Genomic DNA, 16,079 nt, shown 5'->3' on the forward strand with positions numbered 1-16,079 from the left:
TTCTGACCCAAGATCATCCAGCTGCAAAGTATCCCCTTTTAAACAGAAATGCCAAAAAAGGAGAGAAGTGTGTTATAAGCTATCATGTGGATATGAAAGCCTTTTGTTTCAAGTTTCAGAATCCAGGATGATTTTCTATTTCTGAATCCATTCTATATCCATTCTAGCTTCCGTATAATTTAATTTTGAGATCAGCACTCATTCATTTGAACATTATAAATCTTTTGATGTTAAATGCCTTTGTAAGCTTACAGCTCACAGTCTAAGATAATCAACCATTCAAATATTTTAAATTATTTCAAAATCTCTAAATTTGTGAATATTCAAGCAAAGGTCGGCACTGTGGCACATTTTGCCAAACCAACCACCAGGGGGAAATATTGTGCTCTCTCTCTCTCTCTCTCACACGCACACATACAGACACTTCATGTATTGGTTTTTTTCCCTGCCCACTCAAATTATTTTTCTTCTCCTGCCCTGATAATTTCCAAATGAAGCGCTAGGTGGTGGGTGGGGGTGTTTCTACCTAAGCACTCCCCAACCTCTTTTGCCAAAAGAAAGTGACTATTCCAGAGAAATATCTGGCTGGGAAAGTGAAAGTTTAAAGTTTCCCTGGGGGCGGGGGGGGGTAATGATGTCAAAGCTCTAGCTGACAGCTCTTTTCCTTTCCTGTGACTCAGTAGCATCTTTTCACTGTAGATTTCTCAGTGTCCCCGCCCCTTAGTGGTGAAAACAGACATTAATTTCCGATTCTTTTTTTTTTCTCTTATTTTTTGAATGGTGTTATTTACTAGCTCACTTCATTTGCATCAAATCAAAAATGAGCTATGCACTGGGGGGGGGGAGGGGGAAAAAAGAAACAAAACTAGTAAACCACAGGATGACCTAAGCTCAACAATAAAAGTTCATCTTTCCATGCAACTTCCTTCCATATCCTTAGTATTAACTGACTCCCTGTGACTCCCCCCACCTCTTACAACACAGGCTTATCGGTACAGTATATAACCAGTGGCATCCCCCAGTATGAGCACCACTCTCTGAATGAACCATCCTGTCAACGGCCATCTCTGTTCAGTCATCCTGGGATGCATCTTATGATGAAAGTCATTATTGCAGGTAACCCATTTTTTCTCCAACTCTCTTTTTAAAAAACAACCAAAAAAACTTTTCAGACTTCCTTGGCACAACCAGTCTGGCAGAGAGATCTTGGCTCTTCAGTCCAAATGCTACCAGTTTGAACTTTAACCCTCCTCCGCTCCCCCTCCCTTTTTCCTAGTGTGAGCATCTCTGAGCATTTGGCAGCTGTAAAAGGAGAACATGCCAGTTTTTGGCATACTTCTGCTGAACATCTGGGAAGTTAACAAGAGGGCTTTAGAACACTTCCCTTATTTCTGGCTGTTTGGGAATATTATAATTAGACTCCCCGCTCCACGCTCTTTTCTTCTTTTGTGAGAAAGGAAATGCTACCAAGTGGGTTGGACCAGCTCTGCTTTAGGGACCCCAGCAAGAATAAAGGCATGGCTGCTAACTTGCCAAGATATTGTTCCTCTCTAAGGAATAATTAAGCTCTTCCAGTATGGGACTCTTGGGTTTTTGTATCTGCTTGGTAGGTTGTTTGCTCTGCTCTGATCAGGCTTATAAAAATTGGTGTTAGAAAGTGTCTATTTCTTCACTGTGCTTTCCTAAACACACTTGTTACTAGCAACTAAAGCAAGATAAGCTTTGCAAGAGGTCAGCTGCTATAGAGCGTCTTGCAAAACCTCCTTAGCCGATGAAGTGCGTGTGCTAACACACCTTGTTTCCCCCCTAAAGCAGAGCATGTGAATCCAAGGCTCACATTTGTCACAGCCCCCGAAGTTTGGCATGTGTGAACTAACATACATAGTTCTCTACAGCATTCAGTCTTATTTTATAAATCTATCAATACATTTATTGATTATTTATTCAAGATTTCAGAGCCACTTCTATATTATTACTGTATTATGATTACGAACATTTACAGACTGCTTTTCAACAATCAAGTTCTTAAAGCAGGACTTCTAGCAAATAAAAGGAAAGGAGGGTTCCCTGTCCCAAAGGGACTCACGGTTTCCAACAAAACATAAGAGAGGCACTAGCAACAGTCACTGGAGGAATGCTGTGCTGGGTCAGTTAGGGACAGTTGCTCTCTCCCTGCTATATCTAAGAGAACTGGCACTTATAGAGGCAGGCAGCTGACACCAGTTCTGCTATGTATACTGCTTTAAGAAAGAGATCTGTATTGATTCCATGATCACTGTTATTAGTCTTTCTCTTTGGGTCTTCTTTTACTTACTTGTACTTTTTCTGTATTTAAAGAAATACTGTATTTGATGCTTGGTGACTGGTTGCAGACCGTAATGAAATATAAATATTCATAATCATCATGATCTCGGATTCTGTGTTTATGGGAACGCCCCTAGATCAGTGATAGAGCAAATCCTTTGCATGCAGAAAAGTCCCAGGAAAGGATCTCTCTCTGCCAGAGTTGGAGACGGTTAGGGCAGACAATACGGGGCTCAGGGGACCCACAGTCTGACTCAGGAGGAGGAGGAGGGTATGATGTTCTATATTCACAGATGCGACTGCATCCTAATCTCTCCCGGTGTTGCTGTGAGGCTAAAATGCTGGTCTGGGCTCCTTCAGGACAGGCTGAGATAGAAAGGGACAGGAAGGCACTATACCTTTGCCACCGAAGGCCCTTGAGGTGGAGCTTTCCGGCACTGCTCCTGGATGGTCTTGCTCCGTTTCAGCTCTTGAAGCTGAGGACATGTGGAACAGATGGCAGCTGGCAGCTACTGTGCATATCTGGCAGCAGCTGGGCAGGTTGTTAAGAAATCTGGGAAGGCTGCCTCCTGGCTGATGAACTGGAAGGGGAATTCTGGTGACGTAGAGGGGCAGGGCTGCCTGAATCCACAGGCGGAGCATGGCAGTGGGGGTCGGAGAGGAAGCCAGGCACCCGACTGCAATCAGCTACGAGAAGAAGAGAGGGAGGGAGGCTGTCCTGACAGGCATTTCCTCATCCACACATGTAAAACTGAAAGTGGGGATGTGACAGACCGGGGGGTTGGAAACTTGCAGGTACCTTTGTTAGAGAGTTAGGATAGCTTGTGCCTCTCTAGAACACAGAACGGAGGAAGCTGCTTTTAACCAAGCCAGACCACTGGCCCATCTCGCTCAGTATTGTCTACACTGATTGGCAGTGGCTTTCCAAGGTTGCAGGCAGGGGTATCTCCATGTCTGCCTGGAGATGCTGCCAGGAAGTGAGCCTGGGACCTTCTGCATGCAAAGCAGAGGCTCCACCACGGAGCGCTGGCCGCCTTCCCTCAGGGGAATCTCTGGCAGCGCTCACATGTAGTCACCCATCCAAATGCAAACCAAAGTGTACCCTGCTTAGCAAAGGGGACAATTCACGCTTGCTACCACCAGACCAACTCTCCTCCCACGGCAGAGTTTTAGGAAGCTGCCTTCTACCAAGTCAGGCCCTTGGTCCTTCTAACTCAGTACTGTCTACACGGACTGGCCGTGGCTTCTCCAAGGCTTCAGGCATGGGATTTTCCCGGCCCTTCCTGGAGATGCTGTCAGGGATTGAAGCTGGGACCTTCTGCATAACGAAAGGAGGCAGGAACACAGGCAGCTGCCTCACGCTGAGTCACATCCTTGGTCCATCTCGCTCCGCATCGTCGGCACCAGTGGACACCAGCCCTCCAAGGGGCCTTTCCCCGCCCTGCCAGGAGCCTGCCCAGTGGATGCTCTGCCACTGAGCTACGGCCCCATCTGGGGAGTGGCCTCCCAGCCGGGAAGCTGGCTCACTGCAAGGGACTCCTGTGCAATGGCCTTGAAGGGGGGCAGCTTACTGAGCTTGTAGGAGCCACTGGCCTGAGCCTCTCCTCGCTGCACCTTCCTCTCCCCTCTCCGCCAGACTTTTCTTGTTTCAGGACAAGCCAGCTGTACCCCCATAATTTGCCCCCGTTTATTTTCCCCTCCCTTTTCAACACAACAAGTCTCCATTGATGTATGTAGAGAGGAGAGCTGGTCTTGTGGTAGCAAGCATGACTTGTCCCTTTAGCTAAGCAGGGTCTCCCCTGGTTGCATGTGAATGGGAGACTCCATGTGTGAGCACTGCGATATATTCCCCTCGGGATGGAGCCACTCTGGGAAGAGCAGAAGGTCACAAGCTCCCTCCCTGGCAGCATCTCCAAGACAGGGCTGAGAGAGATTCCTGCCTGCAACATTGGAGAAGCCGCTGCCAGTCTGTGAAGACGATACTGAGCTAGATAGACCAATGGTCTGACTCAGTATGTGGCAGCTTCCTATGTTCCTATGATTATGATTATTATTATTACATTTATATCCCACTCTTCCTCCAAGGAGCCCAGAGCGGTGTACTACATACTTGAGTTTCTCCTCACAACAACCCTGTGAAGTAGGATAGGCTGAGAGAGAAGTGACTGGCCCAGAGTCACCCAACTAGTCTCATGGCTGAATGGGGATTTGAACTCGGGTCTCCTCAGTCCTAGTCCAGCACTCTAACCACTACACCACGCTGGCTATGATGCCACCAGCGTAAAACTCACTGCTGCTGTTTCGTCCTCACAGGAATTGTCACACTGCTACTGGCACTGCACTGCAGACTCACATCTGGGAAAGCCCTGCCCATGAACAAGCAGAGCCTCCTGTGTCAGAATATACGGCATCGATGCAACAAGCAGGTCTGCCATAATATTCAATGCCAAGTGTCCCGTCTGAACACAACAGCTGAGAACCTCTTCAATCTCTATGTAAGTTTCAGCACAATGTTCTCCATCACGTGAATATACTTCACACATGTACATAGTATTCATCCATCCTGCCTTCAGGCTTTGTAACCAGGGTTGGTCAGCCTTCCTTGTATGGAATGGACTACCAGTCAGGCTGGAAGTGTCCAGTGCACCACCTGAGACTGTGGTACAGTACATATTACAACGATGCTTCTGAAATTCTCTTCATCCAAATTTTCTCCCCAGATTTTGGTGTCTTGTTGCCAAGGTAGAACTGACGCATTCCATAAAACAGGAATTCTCCGTTGTTCTTGTCATCCCCCCCTAAATTTCATACTGTGCATGCACAGTGATGCACACGCACAGTTTGCTGTCAGTCTTCAGCTACTCCCCCACTTTTATCAATGTGCATGTGTGTGCAAAACAAAACACCACAAAACTAAAACCAATCATGAGGTGATTGCATTGTGATTCGTTTTGTGTAGCAGAAGTTTATTACGGCCATTGACCAGTCATAACAGTTTGCATAATACGTTTACATTTTACAGAGTTTTGGAGTTAATAGTACAAGCTTTACGCAATTTGCAAGCAATAAAACAAAACTTGGCCACATTAATAGAAATCGCTGGTTTAAAATTTGACAGCAGAGATTCCAGATAAAAATGATCACTGTGGCCAGGATATTTCTTTATAAGGGGCAGAATAAGGTGAGAACGACTATCCCTGTAGAATTGGCAGTAGAGGATTACATGAGCAGTTGTCTCTATGTCCGCTGAGCTGCAGGGGCAGCGGCGCATTACATACGGTATTCGGTTGTATTTTCCCTCCAAGACTGCAGTAGGGAGAACATTTAATCTGGCAAGGGTCAGGGCTCTCCTAAATTTGGATAGGAGAATGTGGTCTAAGAATTCGTCCGGTTGGAAATTAAAACTCTGAATGCCTATACACATTCCCCTGGACAAACGTGCACATTCCTCTTGGAGGTCTATGTCTAGGAGCTGTTGTTTGATAAAATGGATAGCCTGATCAAAACCCCAGTCAATGAGTTCTCTCCGGAACATGCCAAGATGTTGGAGCTTCATTTTTAAAGCTGTTGTCCAGGTGGATGTGAAGCTATCAGTTGGTACTAAAGGAGCGAGTCCAGTGGGGAAGAAGACCAATTTCAACCAAAATTTAATTATACAAAGCCAAATTTTCATCTTTAAAGTGGTAACTCCAGCCTCTCTTTGGAGAGCAGCATTATTAACACCACCAGGCACTTGGAAGATGGCCCTTAGAAACTTTGTCTGGACTACTTCCAACGACATGGAGTTATCATAAGGGCCAATTTGTGCGCTGAAAAGAATCTGGGGATAAACCTTAGCCATGAAAGTTTTAATGGCTGCTGGGATGAAGAGGGCACCCCTTGAAAAATAAAAAGATTTAATCGCATTTGCCGCCTGCTGTGCATTATGAGAGACATAATTAAGATGAGCTTTGCAATTTCCATCGGAGTGAAAAGCCACCCTGAGGTATTTGAACACCTTCACTTGCTTGATCATAAGCCCGTTTATAGACCATTTAAAATACCTTGGACGTTTTGCGAACACCAGGACTTTTGTTTTAGAGCAATTTATCTCCAAAGCCTCCTTGACAGTATAAGCACTCAAAGATGCGACTTAGCCCTACTTTAGTTTGTGAAAGAAGGACAATGTCGTCAGCATAAAGTAATATTGAGACGTGCCTATTCGTCAATTTGGGAGGATGAAAGGCCAGATCATTCAAGAGTGGGGCCAGGGAATTAATGTAAAAATTAAACAGGACTGGAGCAAGGATATACTCTTGTCGCACTCACCTAGAGGTGGGTATTTCCTTAGAGAGGTGTCCTTTCATACTACACTGTACTCTAAGGCAGGTGTTCTGATTCATTTTGTGTGCTGTTGATACAAGGCACATGTGATACAATCATATGCATGAGTTGCTCAAGAGGTTTTTTGCAGGGAATTTTTTTTAAAAAAACACCAATGCACATGTGCAGATGGGGGGAGAGAAAGCGATGAATAGAAAGAAATGCAAACTTGTGGCAAGCCACATCATGTTCCAGTTTCAGTATGAATTTTAGGAATTCTTTTTGTCAAGCTGGAATTCAGGGGGAGTGAAGCACAGGGCAGAGTCACAGAACAATAAAGGGATGGAACGGGGGAAACCCGCTCAGCCCCCTAAGCATATATGTAGCACTTCTCTGTGCCAGGGAACAATGGGGTGGGGGGTAGAAAATAGCAAATTCTGCGCACTCTAATTCCGGAAATAACGTTAGAAACAATTTTTGTTAAACTAGCTTTCATGAGGAGTAGAAGGCAGAGTGGAGTGAACCAGAAGCGTAAAGGAATGGAATAGGAGGAGTGCTCTCATCTCTGTCATGTCTCCACTAGATATTACAGACGCTGTGGGTTGAAACATGTATGGATAAACCTTTGCTAAAAGTACAAATTAAACAAACAGAAAATTCCCCTCATGCCAACACCCACAAAAGGTGGAGGCTCCTACAGGATAGTTGGGCATGTCAAATGCTGAAGAATTGTCTGTTGTTTAATCACTTCCCTATTAACAAAACAATGGCCTGATGAACAGACTACAATTAAATGTTTGCATATGCAACTATAAACAGAAGTGTAACTCCTTTGAGAAAGTTTGCTTGACCTTTTGTCAGGTTCCTTGAAATTCCTCAGTGGTCTCCTCTACTAATCTACAAGTTCCCTTCCAAGTTTGCTTTATGCAAATTTGGTGATAACCCCAGGCTGTCTGGATGGAATCTCCCTGAGGGATTTTGTTGGTCCCACTGAATGGCACATCTTCACTGGAACCTATTCTGAGGCTTCCCTCAGAATTCCTCAGATGTTTCACTTAAGAAAGTAGCCTGAAATTCTCCTCATAGTTTGCTTTCAGCTGAATTTCAGCAGCAACCCTGCTCTGAGATACTGAAAGAAGTGTAAGATAACATAACATTTCATGAACAAAATGAACGTTTGCCTCCAGATTTCCTGCGCAAGTTTCAATACTGAATATTCTCCAGATATTATCTGAATCTAATAAAATATTCTCAGATATACAATACTGAATATTTCATATTCATATTTCACATTGGGTATTCTTTGAATATTTGTTACCCATGGTACACAGGAACATAGGAAGCTTGCTTATACCTAACCAGACCCTTGGTCCATCTAGCTCAGTATTGTCTAGACCAGGGATTCTCAGCCTTGGGTCCCCGGATGTTACTGGACTTCAGCTCCAATAATCCTCAGCCTCAGTGGCCTTTGGTTGAGGATTATGGGAGTTGAAGTCCAATAACATCTGAGGACCCAACGTTGAGAATCCCTAGTCTACACTGACTGACAGCGGCTCTCCAAGGACTGACTGGCAGACATCTCTCCCAGCCTTAGCTGGAGATGCTGCCAGGACGTGAACCTGGGACTTTCTGCATGCCAAGCAGATGCTCTTCCACTGAGCTACGGTTCCATTCCCAAATCTTACCACGCTCACATGTAGTCTCGGATTCAAATGCAAATCAACAGACCCTGCTTAGTGAAGGAGATAGTTCATGCTTGCTATCACAAGACCAGCTCCCCTCCCCAATCATATCTGATACTTGAGAATATTTGGCACACAATGTATTTATATTCAACACTAGTTGTAGGCTGATGGGCATTAGCAATGTTGGAAATCTGGTTGAATTTTTAAAGCACCATTGCAAACATTTGTTGTAAGTCCTCATTTATCCTCCTCTCTTTCTTTGGAACAGCTGAAATGCCAAAAGTACCCCTTTGATGACAAGAAGCAGCTGGACAACGTCTGCAAACGCAACAACACTTTCCCTCACTTCTCTGGCATCCACAGCTGTGGGAACGAGACGCTGGTGGCCCTGTATAAGATCTTTGCCTTTTTCAACGCCTCCCTGGTCAACATTACCAGGAACCAGAAAGACCTCAGCCAGAACACAACCCAGGACAACCTTCTACTAAAACACCTCCGAACCACTGCCAATGAAACCAGGGGCCTCCTGAGTAATCTTGCCTGCCTGCTCTGCTCCCAGTACAACGTCACCCACATAGATGTGACCTATGGGAAGAGCTCTGGGAAGGAAAACAATTTTGAGAAAAAGCAGGAAGGGTGCCAGGTGCTCCGGTGGTACAGCGAAGTTGTCTCAAGTGCAGCCCGGACTACAGGCAAATGCAACAAGCAGGCATAAGTTCAGCCCCTCTATCCTGCTTCTCCCGGTCTCTGCTGGAGAAGGTTCCGACACTTCTAGCAAGTGTCTCATGGTGAGACAGCAGGAAAATCTCCAATACACCGTGCAGACTGCATTTCGGTGGCACTGTTGGTTTACTGACTCTGTGGGTCTAATCAAGTGGAGGCCTCCAGCCTCTCTCAAAGGATCTCCTCACTCAATCTATGGGGAAGTCAATCCCTCCTTCGTAGTAAGAATCGCTTTCGCTGCCTGCTGTCAGAGCAATTCTGGATTCCTCCAGTCAAAGGAGCATTTTACAATCCTCAATGGTGGATTACCGCATAGGCAGTATAGGCAGCCGCCTATGGCAGCAAATTGGGGAGCAGCATCTTGGAGGGAAACTTCTTCTTTTTTTTCAACCTTTAAAAATGGTTTAGGGGGTGGGCAGAGCCTCTGCTGCTATACAGCAGCATTATTAAAGGTAAAAAAAATAATTAAGTTTCCCTCCCCCCACCAAGCCCTCTTACTTTTGTCTCTAGGCAGGCAGTTCACTATTGTTTAGTATCAGCTCCTTGGTATTTATTTGAATCTCAGTGATTTTTGTATGATTTAGAAAGTTAGTCTTTGAATCTGCTTTTCACCATATTGTTCAGCACCTTAACAAATTAAATACATTTTTAAAAGAGGGTAGGGATTAACAAGATAAAAATTGAGTGGGGTTATCTGGAAAGGGGGAGGTTGTGGGGGGGAATACTTGTGCCATCTGCTGTGATAACTTAATATTTTGCCTGGGATAATTTAATATTTATTGGGATTTATAGCCCTTGTCTGCAGGATCAGACTAAGGCATTTTGGTGCCAGAGGCAGAAAGTGCCAAATGGAAGCCCCCTCCCAATAATTAACATGGGGGGCAAATACACCAAGAAGTGCCAGGATGTCTAGATCTACCTATTTCCCACTCTGCCACTTTTAGGGTCACCTAAAATCTGTCTCTAAAATCTACTGATGATGCCTAACCAGAGCCTCTTTTCATTGAATGGTGTTTTCTATCTGCTCCACCAAGGAAGGAGATAGTGGCCAACCTCCTAACAAATGAAGCAGCACATATGGAGGGCAGCCTTCAGTCCTCCTGCCCTTGTGTTCTAGTGCCAGAGTAGGGTTTATACTTCCAAGGGCTCCCTGCACTCCAGAAGCACTCTCTAAGATTGGAAACATGGCGTTGAGGGTCATTGGAGCTGGGAATGGTAGGAGTTGTCATCCAACAACAGCTAGGGACCCAAGGCTGGGAACATCTGGTTTAGAACAAAGCCACAGGAAAGACGAAAAATGGGGTCTCAGGCCAGTCACCAGTTCTCAGCCCAATCTGCCTCACGGGGTGGTTGTGAGAGCCCTTGAAACCTATCTGTTTGGCCTGGCCTTCCAGGGTTTCTAAACTGTTGTAGACTATTGTTTTAAATGTTTGCCCTGGTTTTCCAGGGTTTTGAACTGTTGAATGTTTAATTGGTTTTATTCTGTTTTTACAGTTTTGATTTTAATTGTTAACTGGTTTTAATTGTTTTTATTCTGTTGTAAACCACCCTGAGCCATTTTGGAAGGGCAGTATATAAATCAAATAAATTAAATTAAATTAAAAGGGGGAAAGAACTTTGTATGCCCTTTTCAGCTTCTTGGAGGAAGGTCAGGCTATACATACGATAAATTAATATATTTATAAGATAAATTTGCTATTTATTATTGTAGGTTCTAAAACAACCTCTGTGTGCATGGGAGGATGTATCTTGAGGCTTCTTGAGACCAGCAGATGAATGTTACATTTCAGCCAGGAGCAAAATGCTTGAATCCCCTTGCTCTTCACTGACCTTTTTAGTCACATTCGTGAATTCATCTCCCGTTTACACTAGTGATCACCAGAGGTTCACACTCTCAGAGCTGGGTCTCCTCTCTTCCTCCTGTTGTATATTTATTATTATTATTATTGCTTCGTTTTTATTTATTTTTTACATTTATATCCTGCTCTTCCTCCAAGGTGTTCAGAGCGGTGTACATGGTTATGTTTACCCTCACAACAACCCTGTGAGGTAGGTTAGGCTGAGAGAGACGTGACTGGCCCAGAGACACCCAGAAGACCAGTTTTAATGATACTGTAAGCTGCTTCAAGGTCTTGGTTAAAAAGCAGCCTACAGATTTTCTTTTTTCTTTTTTAAATACTGCAATTAAAAAATCTACCTCACAGGATTGTTGTGGGGGAATTTGGTGTTTGGAAATGTGAGCTCTGATAATTACTACTGCTATGTTATGATGATAATAATTATTATATTAAGCGTTTATTTATTTGGTTTAAAGCAACAGGATACCTAAGTGCCTTTAGCAGTGAACAACACCAAGCAATACTAGAGCATCATGTTTTAAGTGGATGTTGAAATAATAATAATAATATTAATAATAATAATATATGATTGTTTTGTAAAATATTTAAACTATTTATTTTTTATACTTTTTTGCAAATGGAACTTTACAAAATAAATATTTCCATCAGAACCTCTTTTGGTCACCTCTCAATCTGTTCTGCTTATAAATATAGTTGTGGGTTTGCTGTCCGATCATTGTGAAGAAGCTTGTCAAGATGATTTTGCCTTAAAATGTTGCTTGGGCAGAGCCTGAAGTCTGACAAAAGAACACTAATGCTCCTTAATGGTCATTAGATGTCTCTTTATGGGAGTCAATTATTAGTTTATTAAGAGAGGATTTCTTAATAGGAACACCCACAGAGTCTAGAGAAGGTGTCCTAAACTGAGTAGCATCACCCCTGAAATGTCTTGCTGCTCAGGGGACATAGGAAGTGGACTTCTTCCGAGTCAGACCATTGGTCCATCTAGCTTAGTTCTGTCTACACTGACACTGACTGGCAGCAGCTGCCCAAGATTTCAGGAAGGGTCTTTCCCAGACCTACCTGGAGATGTTGCCAGGGACTGAACCTGCAAGCTCCTGTGTGCAAAGCAGGCACTCTTCCAATGAGCTACAGCCCCATCTACTTCCCCATTATGGGAAGTGGGAAGATTGCAACAAAATCATTGAGGGTATGTCTATGTTATAGATTTAAAATAGTTCCGAAACCTCTTTAAAGTCCAGACTAGACGATACACCTATCACACGAATCGGAGTGCTTGGTGTGTCGGATATAAATAAATAGAAGCTGTGCAGAGGTTTGGGGCCATGAGGCCCCTTGACTCTATCCTCCACCATGGTTCTAATCAGTGTTCTCTATTTTTTTTTCACCTGTGTGCGGAATGAGTTTTGTTCTGGGCAGAAGTATCAAGGCAGTGTGTGCACACATGCATTCAGAATGAGGCCTTCCTGATTCAACCTGAGCGGGATCCAAAATTAACTGAGCTGACATTAAAAAACTTCTGAGCACACACATGCAGAAATGTGGAAGAATGAGTCTGAGGGAAGATTGGCTTGCACAAGGAAAGACTGGCTTGTGATAGAATGAGGTGACATTTGATGTGAAGTTAACTCACTGCCTCTGTTATCTCTGACTGGCTGGGATTAGAAAGAACCTTAGTTGTCCCTTGGTTATAGTCTTTTAAAACATCTTTATAACACTGTGACAAACTGGGGTGTGTGTGTGTTACTCTATGTTTTCCTGGGATCAACCTCTGGTAGATTTCCTGAAATCTACCTTCGGTAGAGAAATTACTCTGATCCCAATTTAGGAGCATGCCTCTCCTTTGAGGTAGGCTGCCACCAGTTGAAGAATGATCTAAAGCCATTGGCCAGGCTCAGACATGACTTCAACAACCCTCGAACATCTGGCTTGGGACTTAACTGGCACGGTACAGCCAGAGTCCACAGAGCTCAGCTCTAGGCAAACAGTATATTAGTCTAAAAATAAATCATCAATCGCGCATGCCCTTACGAGGCACATGGGAAGGAGTTTTACAAGTAACCCTCCAGAACCTTTTAAAATCAGACTGAAGTCACCTCTAATTAGATGAAATTTATTAAGAAAATAAGAGTTGCACACAAAATAAGGAACTGGAGAAAATAGGGAGGGTATGAGAGTAAAGAAAAATACTAACTAACTAACTAACTCACACTGAGGTTTACCTGAGTTTAGCAGTTTGGCAGGTCCCTAGCTGGGAGAGCATTAATCTTGACAGCACCTCCCTTTCTGGACACCAGCAGCAGACGGGAAATGTTGGTGTGGTGACGTGGACAATGGCCAGACTCTTGGCCTCTCTATTTATAGTGATTAAAGAGGGAGGAGACCTGAAAAGAGCCAGAATCTATCTGATGTAACACCCGTCTCAGACCAATCCAGAGTTGAAGTTTTCCCTCCAAACCAGAGGTTCCTCCTTTTAATGAGCATAAATGGACATGTCTAGAGGTAGGTCCAGTTCAAGCTGGTTACCTATTGAGAAAAAGGTTTACGACTATACCTTGATGGCTCTGTCTCTTCAATGACAAAAGCAAGGGTTGTCCTCATCCAGTAACAAAAGGGAGGAACGTCCCCCATTCAGAGCACTCAAGGTGGAGTGGAAGGGTCAGACAATTGAGCTAAGATGGATATCTGTGTTTAGTCACACTTCTCCAATAGCATCTGCAGGGAAGGTGTCACAATCTGGATCAGGGCTGTGGGGAGCAAATACTCATTCTGCCATGCTGTGGTCTCGGTCCCGACGCCACATGGCTGCTATTTATATTTGAAAAATCAAGCAAGCAGACCCCATTCTTGTGATAGGTGTATCATCTAGCTTGGGCCTAACACCTATGACTCCCACCAGTCCCTGTATTGTTAAAATCATAACATGGGGAAAACATTTCCCATTATCGAGAATGAATTTACGAGGCTTTTGAGAAACAGGCACATCTCATGCCAACGTTGCACCTTTATGGACGGCACCACCTAGTCATCTGGGGGTTCTTGTGTGAGAAATGGCAATACATGTATCAGTGGGAGAAATTCAAGTCTCCAAGGAAAAGCAGGGGTAACACAATGGTTATCCCCCACCTCTCAAATTGTCTGTTTAGTGACCCCAGGATTCCTCAGAAGCATATCAGGTCCTTCTTGGTGAGAAAATCAATAATGCTGATCAACCTGCTATGGAAGATGACTTCCTAAGGAGACATCCAAGCATTCAGCTTGGAGAAAGACTACAGGGCGATATGAGAGCCATCTTCAAACATCTGAAGTGGAATTGTCTTCTGTTGCCCCTGAGGGCAGGACGGGATCCAGTGGGTTGGAATCACAAGGAAGCAAATTTAAGCGAGGCATTAGGAAGAATGTCCTGACTATAAGAGCTGTTCAGCAGTCTTTCTGGCGGGCTCCACTTCACTGGAAGTTTCCAAATAGAGGCCAGGGATGCTGTCACAGGTTCCTGCACTGAACTTGAAGACCTCCACGCTCCTTTCTAACTCTCAAATGCTATGATTATGATTCTATGATTCCCCACTGCCAACCTTCCCCTACAGTGTGCAGTCATGGGTGAATGGTGGGTGCAAATGCTGGGTTGTTCGTGCAGGCTTATGGTAAGGTCCAACAGAACTGGCTGGCATCCTAGAATGCACCCAGAATCCCCTGTAATGCACAGGGATCCTATGACAGACACACAGGGGTTCCTAAGCAGTCAAGTCAAAGCAGAAAGTACAGCCTGAGGGTGAAATGTCTACAAATCACTAAATCTGTAGAACAGTCATTGAAATGGTCTCCCTGCTATAAAAACCAGAGCAAAGGACTTACTATTACATGCAGGACCAGAGTCTATAGCACTAAACTCAAGCTCTTGCTGGATTATACATCTAAACATACACATCAGATGAACATGGGGTGGGGTGCATTTCCAAAGAATCAGACTCCGGGGCACTGGGTGGGAAGAAGCACAGACTTTCTTCACGTACTGAAAATATTATATCACCAAAGGGAAAGCCCCATATGTCAGAAGATATATTTACAGGCATGAAAGGCCCAAGGCAAGACAACGGGATCAGATAAAAGCTGTAACCACTACAGAGATTCCAGCTCTGGGAGCATTTCACTAAGCTCAGACCACCTAGATCTTCGAGAGGACAATGACCTTCCACTGGCCAGTAAAACAGGAGTCTAGCAGTTCACAAGCAGGCAACTGTGATTTGTGAGCAGAGTGATGAAATCATAAGGCAAAGCCTTATGGGACTCTTGCCAAACCTCCCAGGCATGAGACAGAAAGTGGATGAGCTAAGATCCTGTTTGATCATCATCCGTGTCTCCAGGGAATGCAGGCCCCCTACTCTCCCCATAACAACATGCCTTGTCAGGATGCTTTGCCTCAGCCTCTCTGGGCTCACAGAGCTAAGAAATCACGAGGAATGAAGATGTCGATGGCTGACCTTTGACTGTCAGTGATGCAAAGCGGTTGATGCCGTTTTGTCCTTTTGGCAGCCCCGGCACAATGGCTGGCTTGTCAAAAAATTGGGTATTTGCTTAGTTGTTCCTGCGGCGTGAAAGGGTCTCGCCGTGTGACACCACCGTCCTGCTGAGACGGCCTCAGAGCTCTGTGTCATGGGCCCAACATAGCAAGACCCATAATCCGGGGTCTCCTATGGTTCAGATGCCTGAATGCCCACTCTTTTGACGAAGGAGAACTGGAGTTCTATGCCTTGGGTCTCTGGCAAGAGATTGTAATGATGTTGGCTGTCTTGGTTGCCCTTTTTTAGGGCTTAGTCTTTCTCAGCACTGTAGTCTCACTCAAATGAACCCTTTTGAATGCTTTGCTTCCTTAAACATAAAGGTGCTTTGTCAGCTAACACTCAAAATCTCACCTACTGGAACCAAATGAAAGGAACCAGCAGCTCCTGTGCCTCCTGCTTTGCTTTTCCATCAGCCTTGCTACTCACTTCTTTTCTCCTGCCCTCCCAAGCCAGCATGTTTTGCCCACAACAAAGAGAAGGAAAAGGAGGGTGAGCAAAAGCATCATCTCTTGGTGCTTTCGCTCCATCTCCAGTGAGCACAGTCCCCTGCTGCATTACCAATGCTAGGTTGCCTCGGAAGCAGGCTTAATTTCCATCGAGGCTTGAGCCTGGTTGGTCATTCGGCGTCGACTCCTGGCGACCAC

At 44.7% G+C, this 16,079-nt stretch overlaps 2 protein-coding genes across 6 annotated transcripts in view; one reads left to right on the forward strand and one right to left on the reverse strand.

Annotated features, from left to right (window-relative positions):
* HORMAD2 (HORMA domain containing 2) overlaps positions 1-16,079 on the reverse strand; it is a 141,288-nt gene that overhangs the window by 59,471 nt on the left and 65,738 nt on the right. The window lies entirely within an intron of this gene.
* Positions 2,945-9,006, forward strand: LIF (LIF interleukin 6 family cytokine). Its single transcript, XM_053279249.1, has 3 exons — positions 2,945-3,029; positions 4,618-4,799; positions 8,560-9,006. The coding sequence occupies exons 1-3, from the start codon at positions 2,945-2,947 to the stop codon at positions 9,004-9,006; spliced, it is 714 nt and encodes a 237-aa protein (XP_053135224.1).

Source organism: Hemicordylus capensis, chromosome 15 (genome assembly GCF_027244095.1).
Source record: "Hemicordylus capensis ecotype Gifberg chromosome 15, rHemCap1.1.pri, whole genome shotgun sequence".
NCBI lineage: Eukaryota > Metazoa > Chordata > Lepidosauria > Squamata > Cordylidae > Hemicordylus > Hemicordylus capensis.